This window comes from Alosa pseudoharengus, unplaced genomic scaffold (assembly GCF_046254945.1).
Source record: "Alosa pseudoharengus isolate Yale_2024_CS ecotype anadromous, Long Island Sound unplaced genomic scaffold, YU_APseudo_1.1 YU_APseudo_1.1_scf_14, whole genome shotgun sequence".
NCBI lineage: Eukaryota > Metazoa > Chordata > Actinopteri > Clupeiformes > Clupeidae > Alosa > Alosa pseudoharengus.
Window position 1 is genome coordinate 32,998,220 of NW_027468609.1, and position 13,784 is coordinate 33,012,003.

The 13,784-nt window shown below is 42.9% G+C and overlaps 1 protein-coding gene, 1 long non-coding RNA gene and 1 other non-coding gene across 5 annotated transcripts; all 3 read left to right on the forward strand.

The window, feature by feature from the left end:
* Window positions 1–179: 179 nt before the first annotated feature.
* On the forward strand, window positions 180–2,284 carry mrps2 (mitochondrial ribosomal protein S2). The gene is made up of 4 exons (XM_076283354.1): window positions 180–245; window positions 548–661; window positions 886–1,015; window positions 1,418–2,284. The coding sequence occupies exons 1-4, from the start codon at window positions 212–214 to the stop codon at window positions 1,956–1,958; spliced, it is 819 nt and encodes a 272-aa protein (XP_076139469.1). The 5' UTR covers window positions 180–211; the 3' UTR covers window positions 1,959–2,284.
* A 425-nt stretch (window positions 2,285–2,709) lies between these two features.
* On the forward strand, window positions 2,710–5,243 carry LOC143122563 (uncharacterized). 3 transcript variants are annotated; one of them, XR_012986725.1, is made up of 5 exons: window positions 2,710–2,966; window positions 3,294–3,355; window positions 3,734–3,800; window positions 4,303–4,389; window positions 4,729–5,243. It is a non-coding gene; the product is annotated as an uncharacterized LOC143122563 (long non-coding RNA). The 3 variants fall into 3 exon arrangements; XR_012986724.1 differs by having other exon boundaries at window positions 2,710–3,355; window positions 4,729–5,241; XR_012986726.1 differs by lacking the exon at window positions 3,294–3,355 and having other exon boundaries at window positions 4,729–5,241.
* On the forward strand, window positions 3,916–4,045 carry LOC143123587 (small nucleolar RNA SNORA17). The gene has a single exon (XR_012986873.1). It is a non-coding gene; the product is annotated as a small nucleolar RNA SNORA17 (small nucleolar RNA).
* Window positions 5,244–13,784: the final 8,541 nt, after the last annotated feature.

The following is a 13,784-nucleotide window of genomic DNA, read 5'->3' on the forward strand; positions in this document are numbered from 1 at the left end:
TTGAGTGCGTTTCCACTTTCTAAATGAATAAAGTGGTCATCAAAATTGCTTTTCACTGGCTCTGGCTTTATCATTTCAGTAGTTACAGAATATTATATTTGGGAGTTGAAGTTTTTAATGGTATACTAGTTCGATCTATCAGTTATACCAACGTGCTTTAGGACTCTGCATCCCAAGATGCATCTTTGACCTTCAGTGGGCGGAGACTGAAATGTCAAGCATGGCGTCCGGGATCCTCACGAAAGGTGAAACTGGAAACATTTTTGTTTGTAAATGAATGTTAGACCAATTTCACAGTTCGCAAATTGTTATTTGCAAAGTTGTATTCAGTCGTCTTTTTCTATATGGCATGTTAGTACATCTGTATAACTTATAACGTAGCTCGAAGTCTTTGAGATCCACGTCCAACTAGTTAGCATAACGATACTATCGTCGATAGGTAGGTTTGGCTAAACATGTCGAATAGGTTACTGGCTGGATAGGCATGTAATCTCGTGTCTGTACCTCATATCTTGTTTTGATTTGTGCCGGTTGCCTTTTCTTGCAGTGATCAGTGGACTCCGATGCCCTCGCTTTACCGCAGCTGCGCTGTCTTGTAGCGGACAAGCCTACAGCACAGCAGCTTTACCAAAGGCTGTAGTAACACCAAATGACATCACAGGTGAGGAGACAACAGATTCCATTCAATAATTTGTCATCAGCCTTGTGTGAATTCACTGCATTTCAATAGATTTCACAATTAAGTAAATGAGCACACACTCAATTATGACCTTGGCTGTTAGAAAAGAGGATGTGCAGTGTGTCAGGGGTCCTTGTAACGCTATCCCTTACTTATGCCATCACGGATGTGATGCTAACATATCATTTTCTCTGTTCATCTTACAGTTGACTCAGACAAACTCCTGAATGTTCCGCTTAGCCAACCAGACTTCTTCCGTGTGTCCGAACTCTTCAGTCTGAAGGACCTGTTTGATGCGCGTGTTCACCTTGGTCATAAGAAGGGATGTCGGCACAGGTAATTGTGTAGACTTAAGATGTCTAAGTATTGTGTAAGATTGAGATTTTGTAACGGGGAGCTGTGGCACAAGTGGCTGCAGCGTCGGTACCACAAATCGGGTCCAAGTGTCCACTTGGGCTTGAATCCGACCAGTGGTCATTTCCCAATCCCTCCCTATTTATGTATCCCACTTGTTTCTTGTCACTCTTCACTGTCCTAAAAAAAGGCAAAAAGCCCCAAAATATACTTTAAAGAAAAACAAAAACATTTTATAGCATAAAAAAACATTGTTTTATAACAAAGCCAGCTAATGTGCAGAAATGAACCATCTAAGTGTAATCTTTTGCGGTATTGGGCACTGATCTTCATAATAGTTAATGTTCTCCCATTCTTTGAATCTTTCCTCTCTGTCTCTCTCAGGCTAATGGAACCTTACTTGTTTGGAAGCCGTCTGGAGGTTGACGTCATTGACCTGGAGCAGACAGTGGAACACCTGCAGCTGGCGCTCAACTTCACGGCACACGTGGCCTTCCGTGGGGGCCTCATCCTGTTCGTCAGTCGGCGGCGGCAGTTTGGCCACCTGGTGGAGCGCACGGCCCGAGAGTGTGGCGAGTACGCTCACACACGCTACTGGCAAGGAGGCCTGCTCACCAACGCCACTATCCAGTATGGCCCCGGCGTGCGGCTGCCTGATCTAGTGGTCTTTTTGTCCACCCTCAACAACGTATTCCAGCCCCACACGGCGATCCGGGATGCGGCCAAGATGAACATCCCGACAGTTGGCGTAGTGGACACCAACTGCAACCCCAGTCTCATCACCTACCCAGTGCCGGCCAATGATGACACCCCAGCCGCAATGGAGCTCTACTGCCGGCTGTTCAAGATGACCATCAACAGGGCCAAGGACAAGCGGAAACAGTTGGAGCTGCTCAGAGGCTTGGGGCCTGCTGCATCCAAGTGAACCAGACTGTTTCATAGTGAACCACACTGTTTCAAGTATGACTGAAATAACTTGAGTGCAATGGGTTCTTGAAGTTCTGAACCCATTGCATCAGCATGAGCAAACTGGCAGCATACAATACAGTGCTTGTCATATCACTTATGCTTTTGCAACTCTGCACACCACACCACTCAACACAGTGCAGCCCAAGATAACATTCAGCAGGTTGATCTCAACTTACCTCAACATATTATGGACTGCCTGCTAAGCAGTGTATAAATGATTGGTTGTGTCTGTTTTGTCAGAGAATAAAGTTTAATCAGTGGAATAAATGACAAATCGTGCAATTGATAGTGGGAAAAATACTTTCTAATGATGCAAACATCGAAGGAGGCCCGGTTTTCTTGTGAACCTATGAATGATGTTATTTATGTTGACAGTACAGCTCATAGTAAGGCTGTATATAAAATATTAGGTGCAAGTTGTAGTTGTGATTTAGTCATCTATCCTTAGTCAAAGTATTTATGTGGTGACCATTACATGAACCATCGTGAGAATTTTGATAACTGAAAAACTGCTTGATGTCTATCAACCTTGAGCTTAAATTAAACCAAAATAATATCAGACTCATCTGCTCTCATTAAAAAATATATATATACTGTATAAAATTGATTTTCACCAGTAATACTGGGAATATTTGCGTGCAACAATACAACCATCACAGGTGGGAGGAGTCACGGTACTAGACAAAAACAGAAGAAGCACGAGCGCACGACGCAAAGAAGGGAAGCCACTATCTGAAAGACGGCACAAAATTCAAGCTTTTATTTTCATTGATAAATTAGAAGTGAATTGTTTTGACGGAAGCTGTCAACTTTGTTTGACGCGTCTTCGCGTTGTGTATTTTGTGGAATTGTCCTACATTAATCCCGTACTTTACAGACGCGTTGCTGTCAGTCTAGTTACAGTCCTAGGTAGACATGCGAGAGCCCGTCTATTAAAAATTATCTGACCATAATCACTGCAAAGGTGAGTTAAACACAATTATTTTAAGTGAGTGGATATTAAATTAGAGCATAATTGACAAATAGCCTTCCATAAAACTTGATGAATGTTAAAGTTAAACTATTAACGTTTAGCTAGGAAGCCTATCATTGGCATGCCCTTGATTTTTTAAAATCAGATTGCAGCTATTCTCGAATCAGCAGGTTCCAACACCATAGTTTTTACGGTAATCGAATGTGTACAATTTTAGTATTGCCTAGTGTAATTTACAACATTTATGAGTCTGTCAGATTATACTATTCGACGTTAGTATCTTAGCAAATATGACACGTGTTGCATCCATAACGTTAGATGGATGGAAAGTTCCAGATACAGAACACGTTGGGTGCAACAAGATCACGAAATCGTAAAAGGTAAGACTTAATGAGTCCGTAATGGAGCATAGCTGTGCAATTTCAGTGCGCAATGATATGTTTTTACGCTGCACTTCGCAGTGTTTGTTGTATATTTGCATGATTCGTTTAGTGCGTAGGCTACCGATTAATGACTGATATAAGCGTTCTGAGCATCTGATTACCGCTAGAGGCGACAGTTGGTAACTTCACAGCTACTGCTGTTAGTCAGGCTTTACGAGTTATGGCTTTGCATTGCATCTGTTGCTTAAACAGCCTGGGAGCAGCTGCTGTCCTGTAAAACCGTTGTGGTGCAGTTTGAAGGGATTATGAACTTGTTAGGCCAGGAATGACTGTATTTACCAGTTAACGTTTATGGCTGTTTTGTCCTTAATGCAGGAGGAGATTGCTAGTTCATATGGTGGATCTCTTCTGATGTTTGGTATGTTGTTGGGTCCGTATCATGGTACGTTTTCTGTTCATATTATTAAGCTTACACATTGTGCTCTACATTATTTTATTAAGTAGAGTATCTGATTTATATGATCACTGCATCTAAAGCTGAAATTGGATGTTGTTATTTTGCCCCTCGAGACGTAACTGTGGCACTGATGCCACTGTTGTGCCATAAGTGGGCAAACAGAAACTGGCTTGAGTCGGGCCTGCATGCCCTGTGCAGTGGGCTGTGGGCATGGTAATCAGCCAGATAAACCACTAAAGTGTGTGCTTTCCACTCACTACCCACCCACTGCACTGATGTGCAGGAGGGTGTTGTGGTGCTATCCCATATGGATTTACAAAGCATGAAATGAGTGATTAATGTAAAATGTAGTGTTTGTAGTTGGTCTGCTAAAGTTCTGGTTATTTGTCCAGATTAATTCTAAACACAATGAAAGGAGTATGCAGTGTGTCGTTTGGTGATTTAAAGCTCTACAGTTTTGTATTTATTTTACTTTAACTTTCATTAGTCACATGCAAAGGGCATTTTAGATGGGAGTACAAAGGAGCAGACACGTGACTGACTATTTGGAGCCTTGAAATGGAGAAGCTATGTGGTATGGGTCTCATTTTATTCACACATACACACCCATGCATGAGGCATTCACACACACACACCTGCTCCTACAGGGGCTGCCACAGGGCTGTTGGTGTTGCCTGTGGCTGTAGTGCAAGGAAGCACAAAAAGCCTGTGGGACTCAACTAGCTGCACTATGCACAGCTCTGGGTCACAGAAACTATTTGTATGAGTCGCCTCACACTTAGATAATAGCATTTGATGACCATGAAGCCCCGTTTAAATCACACATTGCTTATCATTATAGTATGAAACTATATATATGATGAATAAATAACCTTGCACAATTAACTGGTTAGACATTTCTTTTTTTCTGCAGGAGCAGGCGGTTGAATGTAGTCAGCCAGTGAATGTACTCCGACAAAGGTCTCCACATATAGAGGACGCACTTCCTGCTAAGGTGCATCCTTCTCCAGCTTCCTAGTTTTCATCGGGACGGACCTACACTGCATGGACCAAGATGGTCCATTCTAGTCCTTGAGGAGGCCCCTGATCCAGCTTTACACAGTCTGAGGACTCCACATGTGTTCCAGATTCACTTTTACAAGGAGTAGTCAGACCTAAGGGCCGTGAGCAGTGCTCTGGTCCAGCAGTTATGTAATACAACGGTTTGTGTTGGCCACAGCTTGCTGTGAATGTTTCTATCCAGAGAGTAGTTGGCTGGCCTATATATCTCAGTTCTGTTCTCGGTTGCCCTCTGTGCTTGGATGATTGTCTGAATAAACACTGGTAAAACCTTTTGCAATGTTATTCAGTCAGCACAATCTCTAGCCTGGCGGGCCATCCTATATCATTGACATGTATAGTCTGGCATCGAATCATTCACCTCGCTTAATCCAAGGGGCGGGCAGAGAATTGTCTTTCAAACTGCCTAGGCATGCAATAGGCCAGCGCTACGACCATATCCGTATCCGGTCGGCAAAACGGCAAATACATCCTTCTTCGAAAGGAATGACTTAAGTGCATTGTGTTGATCTACTTTCAAAGAAAAGCACAAGTCCAACTCCTCCAAAGTTGACGCCAACGCCGATTCAAACAACCGCTCTTCGTTTGCCATAGCCACCTTCCTTGTTGTTCACCGTCGCAGGATGTCGTTATCCTGTTAAGCCCGCCTTAAGACTCTCTAACGAAATAGATCGCTGTGATTGGCCGTCATCCACGGTGTTAAGCCAATAGAAATTCCTATGGTTCGATACTAGACGTACAAGCTGAGCAAATTAATTTGCCGCCGCTAGGGTGCGTCTAGATTTCTAGGCTACACAATCTCCTCTCCAATGCTATAATATTATCAAAGACCCCTCCCTAGGGTTGCCAACCGTTCCATAAAAAACGTAATCGTCCTGTACTTGAAAGGTAAAAGATGTGTTCCGTATTGAACTGAAATTTAACTGTATATTGACCCCCCACCCCTGCTGAAGTGTCCTCTGTTTTCTCTTTGATTGTTTGCTCTCCAGGTGGATTCTAAATTGTCCAGCATTCAGATACAAGGATACAAAGAGTTTGACTTCTTTTAAGATGTCACATCCTGAAAACAAGCAAATTTGTCTGCCAGTGCATTAAGCAAATTTGTCCTAAAAACAAGCAAATGTGTCTGCCAGTGCATTGAGTTAATTTGTCTGGATAAGACTCCTTAAATAAATTAAGTCAAAATAATCTTTCGACCAACTACTGGCACCTGTGAACAGGTATTCCAGCCCAGGACGATTGAACATTTCACAATTCCTCTGCATATCTGGGTTTTGCCTCAGAAACAACATTTTTGATGTCACCCCACAAGTTTCTATAGGATTGAGGTCTGGGGAATGGGCTGGCCACTCCATAACGTCAATCTTGTTACTCTGGAACAAGGCTTTGCTCACACCCACCCAAACACCCATTTCAAAGGCATGTCCTCTTCAGCATAAGACAACATGACCTCTTCAAATATTTTGTATGTATTGAAACTGATCCATGATCTCTGGTGTGCGATAAATAGCCCCATAACATGAATTTTGCACCACCATGCTTTACTGTCTTCACATGTACTGTGGCTTGAATTCAATGCATGGGGGCCGCAGACAGTTTGCCCAACGACCCAGAGATGATGAGCGAAGATGATGAGCGAAGGGTTGCTGGTAGAGGGTGAAGAGAGGAGTCTTACACACACACTCTCTTACCAGAGCCGGACAGTAATGGAGTACATTTACTTGAGTACAGTTTTGAGGGATCTGTACTTTACTCGAGTATCATTTTTGATTAGTACTCATGACTTTACTCAAGTACATTTGAGAGGCAAATATTATACTCTTTACTCCACTACATTTCTATCCATAACCGTGAGTACCCGTTACTTCTAAATTAAAAAGGAAAAAAGAAAAATCTCGGAAACCCTTAATTTGTTGTTTCCCTCTCAAACGTGATTGGATTGTGCAGGCGCCACTGATTGGAACAGCCTATCAGCTATCACCTTCAGCTTTCCGCCAAAGTCAACTCCATGGTTAGATTTAGATGAGAGATGAAACCATGGACGAAACAATGGATGAAGATACAGCAGGTCCATCCCGGGAATGTGCCAACCTGTGGCCCCACCTCGCCAGACTATTTCAATTTTCTGAACAAGTTAATGATAGTTTTCGCTTCAAGTGTTTCCATTACAAGATAGTATTTTGTATTTGAAATACGTATTTTAAATACATGTGTTAGAAATACTGCCCATCCCTGGCAATATGGTAAAAAGATGAAAATTTTTTGATTTTACTTTCAATTCCTTTTACATTCTCCAAGGTATTAACATTAAATTGTTTTTATAACTCCATGTAGGATGTTTCTGTACTGTGCACCGTGGCAGTAGTAATGCAATATTTAGAAAATGTACTCTTGTACTCTTAATACTCAAGTACTTTTTAAAACAAGTACTTTAGTACTTTTACTTAAGTAGACATCTGACTGTTGTACTTTTACTTGTACTTGAGTAAAATTTAGCAAAGGGTATCTGTACTTTTACTCAAGTAATGAAGCTGTGTACTCTGTCCGCCTCTGTCTCTTACACACACACACACACGTTATTTTGCCCTCTTCACCCTTTAGCAAGGCTAACCCCTCACTGCTCCCCAAGCGCGACTGTTGCTGCAGGCGCCTTCACCTCACTGTGTGTTCACTGTGTGCTGAGTGTGTTTCACTAATTCACGGATTGGGATAAATGCAGAGACCAAATTTCCCTCACAGGATCAAAAGAGTATATATACTTATACACACACACACACACACACATGTGCACGTGCATGCACACAGTGGCGCGGGAAGTGGGGGTGCGGCAGGTGCTGCAGCACCCCCTGGTGGCGAAGCTTTAAAACCTCGATGACAATAAAATGATAGTTTATGAAAATCTCTGGTTGTTGTTTCTGTTCCACGACATTTTGTATGACATGTTTGGGTTGTGAGATGAAGAAAGGGATAATTTTAATAATAAGCCTATATCGTTTTTGTATACATACTTTAATTGTATGTGTTTGTGATTGCTGTAGAAAGTAATTGGGCTATTGCACGTTCTGTATATATACGCACTAATTGCTGTATGATGCTAATGATCATTCTGTCACATCTCCAACTTTACGTTTGTTATTGCTATAGAAAGTAATTGGTCTATTGCATGTTCTGTATATTTTACGCACTGTTGTATGATGTTGATGATCATTCTGTCACATCTCTGTCTTCTTTTTCCTGCCGCCGTGCAGGCCCAGATGGGAGCCTGTCGCTTTTATTTGATGTGTTTGTGATTACGAAAGTAATTAGGCTATTGCATGTTCTGTATATTTCACACAGTAGCCTAATTGTTGTATGCTCATGATCATTATGTTATGTGATTTAACCTGGTTTCGATGAATTGTTAGAATGAAATAAAGTCCGCTACACCTGCACCAGCTCCCAATGAATGCTTAATTTATTGCGAAGTTTCGGGCACTAGCCCTCTGATCAAGGGCGAGTGCCCGAAACGTCGCAATAAATTAAGCATTTGTTGGGAGCTGCTGTAGCGGACTTTTTTTCATTCTTCCATTTTTTACCTTTTTGTCCAGCACACAACTTAATACTTTGGATGTGCATGCTTTATTCCTTTTTTATTTTGATGAATTGTTAGGCATAGCCTAGGCTACTTGTGGTAGTTTTTAAAATAAACATTGTCATCTAACACCATCCTGGCGCAGCGAGCTCTTTGTTTTAACAGACAGTTTGATAATGGATATATTATCCATATTATACAATTTACATTGATTGCACTAGGCAAATAATATTTTAGTTTGTACGTACGCATTTACACAGATATTTATGTATATTATTTTTTCATCGCTGGTCTTTGGAGTTCGCTTGTTGCGATATAGGTTGTGCGAACTGTCAGCTCATCTGTTCTTCATGCAGGGGAGGGGCGAGTGTTTTTTTTATTTGTTTTAAGGAGACAGAGGTAGAGTGGTCTGCAGCCTGTGTAACATAGTATCTTTAGAATTCTATAAACTAAATATACGTGGACCCACCCCCCCCCCCCCCCCCGGCCGCATCCGCACCCCCTGCCGAAAATGTCTTCCTGCGCGCCTGCATGCACACACACACACACATGTACACACACTCACATTCTGATTTCCAGTATTGGCATTACGTAGTTTGTACAGCAGATGGCGCAGCAAGCTCTGCTGCAAGGCACATTCATTGCTCCACTTCACTTCTGAAAACCACAATGGATAGCTTCATTAGCTGATCAGTACAGCACACTATGTTGATATTTGATTTAGTTTATATAGTATATTTAGTATTTAGTATTTTATTATCATGTTTTTCTTCTACTGTCTCTATATTGTACAGTGGAGTTTTTTTTACTACTGAGACCTTGAATTTCTCCTTGGGGATCAATAAAGTTTCTATCTATCTATCTATCTATCTATCTATCTAAATTTCATGATGATTCATCATTCCACAAAATGGGTTGTCTTCTGTATCATAAAGTTATTAAATTGCTGTTGGCTTATCATTTTGATCTGTAAAAAATGTCACATCAGCCGTGCCTAAATTCTGCTCACTGCACATTTATTAAAGGCTAATGTATTATAATATAATATTCAATGTTCATTATTGAATGCTTAGCTGGAATGATGCTTTTCCATATCATCTTATTTTTTAAGCATGCCTACAGGAATGCAATTAAGCTATGGGTGTTCTACAGGAAAAGCATGTTTGAACGGGCACTGCAAATATAAACTGCTCACAATGTAGTTTATGGCAATGTGGTTATCACAGAACAAATACCTATTTTATTCTTATTCTTTCTATTTTATTTCTTAAATAAATTACTGTATATGAATCTAGATAGTTAGGCCTATTCAAATGCCCCACCTTGATCAGAACCTTCAACCTTGTTATGGGAGAACATTTTTACATGTTAAAAATTTTATTAAAAATGACGGCCGATATATCGGTTATCATAACTCAAATATTGAAATCGGTAGGTTATTATCCTTCAAAATCCCAGGCTCTTTAGGAGATGGAGACAAATTGACATACACACACCAAAATGCACACACATCCACACAATTAGACACAAACGCACACACACACACACACACACGTGCGCGCAGGCACACACACAGGCACACACATACAAGAGCTACACCAGGCGCGTAACTGAAGCGTTCCGTTCACGTAGCGTCTGCTGCAACATTTAGCTGCCTATAATCAATGGAAGTAGCTACACCAGACGTGATAGCGGCGCGTAGGGGAGCGCGGGGCACAAAGTAACGCGGGGTTAAATGTAACACGGACTTTTTCCCTATTTGCAGGGGGTTGATCGAGGCATGCTATTGGTCAGTTAATCACATTGAGACGGTATTCCACAAATTTTCAGTCAGTATGGACGTGTTTCCACGTAGATCTGCAGCAAAACGCCTTTTGAAGACATCAACTTAAATGTCTAGGTGGTACTTGTCTTTCCATTACTGAGTTGTGGGTGCAGCTCACTGACTCCAATCTTCTATCATCTTAATAACCGTCTTGTAGGGTAAAAATGAACACCGTTTTGAAACATGTAGCCAACTCATAGCAGGAGCTAGCTTATCTTATAACAAACGTGACCCAGCGGGGTTAGTTGTAACGCGCTGTTACAACTAAGCCACTCATACTGTACAATGATGTTGCAATACAAAAATATGCGCGTATTAGTGTTAGTTTAGTTAGTTTTTGTGATGTTTTGCATTTTGCCTCATGTGTTTTCAGGTTTGAGGGCTTTTCTTGGCAGGATTGACCTTGGTTAGACTCTTTGCTTCCTTTGGCGCATATTTCTCATGTTATTTCTCCGTATAGAAAATAAAGTCAATTTTCGACACACGTCTGTTGTTAGTTCATGACTTATGTATCATAAATAGTCAGATCCTATTCTATCATACACATTCAGATACATTTATTGAATTAATCTAATTAAAAACAGCCGTTTGGATGAGTGTTACAACTAACCCCGCATATGGGGCAGGTTGTAACATTTCACCTATCGCCACTCTCGGTGGAATTGTAAAAGAACAGTAGCTCCTACAAACAAACTTCCAGTGCATATGTGTAACAGAGATATGTATGTTGGTTGTTAAAAAGTATAACTAGTGAAACTCAAATGATTTTAGAATTATTTAGCCATAACCAAAAAGTGTTACTTTGTGCCCCGCGCTCCCCTACTCATTTAAAATGGATTTTACGCGTCACGAACTGAGCGCTTCAGTTACGCGCCTGGTGTAGCTCATACCATACACAAAAGTTGCAAGAGTAGGGCATATTTTGTACTGCTATGCGGTACATCTAGTTATTATTATTATTATTATTATTATTATTATTAAATGCTTTATATACTATGTAGCCTACATGTTTAATTCAAATACAATACAAAAACTGGCCATATACAATGGAGTTTAGGGCCTATTTTAAAGCTTGCAGTTGGTTTTTCAACATCAAAAAGGGGATAACCACAGCCCGTAACTATGGCAACAGCTAGGCCTCTTTCAAGCTCTGAACATTCTGAATTCTAAATTCTAAATTCTATGCAAAGTAGAATGTTCATGTTTGAAAAATTCTCTCATTCATTCACAAGGCAATCTTTAACACAGACTTCACTTGCTGAGAGATATACTGTGATTTGTAATGTGAGATTACCATGAATTTTCAATATAATTACTCCAACTATACCCAAGATGGCTTTCACCAAGATCAAGGTATTTTTAGGTCTTAAATTATTTCATTTTTTGGTGAAATACCATGTGATTCAGTCAATGAATTAATCTATTTTTACTTCTTTTAGGTGTACAGCACATCCTTACCAATCAGGCAGGAGGCACCTATTTCCAAGGTGTGGGTAAGTGTTGGTTCTTTTTTTCTACATACAAAATATCTAAATAATGTTGACATTATTTTTGTTCTTCACAATAGTTTATTGAATATACTTTTGAATCCTCATCACATGTACCATTTGCCCCCTAATAGCCCCTACTCCTGGCTCTGGAGTCATCAATCAGCCAGTGATTTGGCCAGAGTATGGATATCAGCCCCAGCAAAACCATGGGCTGTTCGGCAACCCCACTGCTCTGCCGCAATTCCTGCCTGTCACCGAGATCCCAGTCTCCTACCCTATCCCTTCTCAGGGATACCAAGGGATAACCCTCCAGGATGGATCTGTAGCCTTCGATCCCTTGCCACAAGGCCCTGTGATGTTTGTGGATCCTAGTGGTCAACAGCATGGAATTTCTGTGACCTTCCATCCACAGCTGCAAGCGCCCATTGTGGCTATGGGTGGTGCAGGCCCACAGTATAGTGTCCCTGTGCCCTATGGTACACACATCCAAGCCCCCATCATGTATGTGAATGCCAACAGGCAGCAGCGTGGTACTGCTGTGCCTTTCGACCCACGGTTGCAGGCACCCTTCATGTTGGTGGACAACGGAGGCCTACCTCATGGCACCTCTATGCCCTCTGATCCATATCTACAAACACCCTTGACGCCGATGGATTCCACTGGCTTACAGCAAGGCACCACTGTGCCCTTCAATCCAGTGCCAGCACCAAGCGAACTTGCTCATCTCATCAGCATGCCGCAGTTGCCATCAATTGAGGAGCTGGCTGCTGGACTGAGCACCAGTGGACTGATGAGACCAGCTCCAATGGCAAAGCTTCCAGCCCAGGAGAGCCAGCAGGAGAGCCAGGCTCACGCTGAAGTGGCCGTGTGTGTCCCAAGCGGTGTGACTACTGAGTCACTAAAGCCAGAGGCAAGCTCATCCACAGCAGTTGCAGAGGCCAAACAGGCACAGGCTGGCCAGCCAAACGTCAAGATTGAACCCCAGCAACCAGGCACCAGCAGTTCAAAGGACAGCCTGGTGGTCAAGCCCAAAAGTCAGGGTGACAAGATACAGCAGCTGCATGATGCCATGGAGGATGCTGAGGCCAAACCTGCAGACACAAATGCCTCCCAACAGGCACTGAAGACTGCTCCGGTTGAGGTGGGCAAGGCAGAAGCCAAACTGCCCAAGAAACCGAGCAACAGCCTCCTAGAGAATGCTGACAGGTGCAAAGACAAGAAGAGAAAACGCAAGCATGGCAAGGGTGAGAAAGAGAGGAAGGAGAAACGGCACAAGAAGGCGACAAGCCCGATCGAGAAAACAACCAAGTCTGGTGATGGAGAGAAGGAGGGGCCAGACACCGACAGGAAAGCAGGCAGCTCAAAGGTGCCTGAAGATGAGGCAAAGGGTCAGCACAAGGACTCCTCCAAGAGCAAGAAGGCCGACGAGATGCCCATTGGTCTGCAACCCAAAAGCAATCTAGGAGAGCAGTTGATGCGCTGTGCACAAGTCTTCTCTAGGCTCAGAGACGAGCTTCAGAAACTCAAGCACCTAAAACCAATTCCAAAGGAGGCTGCCAAGAAGTCTCAGGACTGGCCAAAACCAAGCAACGTGCTGGATCATGCACCTGCGCGCTCTAACGCTGACCAGCGACACCACCCAGCTCCCGGTCAAAGCAGGCCTTCCGCACCCGTACCAGAGAGAAGGGCCCAGAGACCACCAACACCTGCCCGCCAACTACACCCCTACAAGGTGCCCCACTTCTTCAAGAACCACGCCCATGGCAGGAGAGAAGATTGTCTACCTGAAGCCCGAGTACCCTGGCATGTTCCCCGTCGCCCTCATCAACCGGCCACCCCCCGCTGCACCCCTGCGCTTCCACTGCCGGGAGTTCTCCGAGACCATCACCACCGAGAACCGCACCGAGAGAGAGGCCATGAAGCGCGAGGCCAAGCGGAAGAGGGACAAGGCCGCCAAGATCACACGCAGTGGCATGGACTGCAGTGTGCTGGCCGACCGTAAGCACCTGCCACATGAGCCGTGG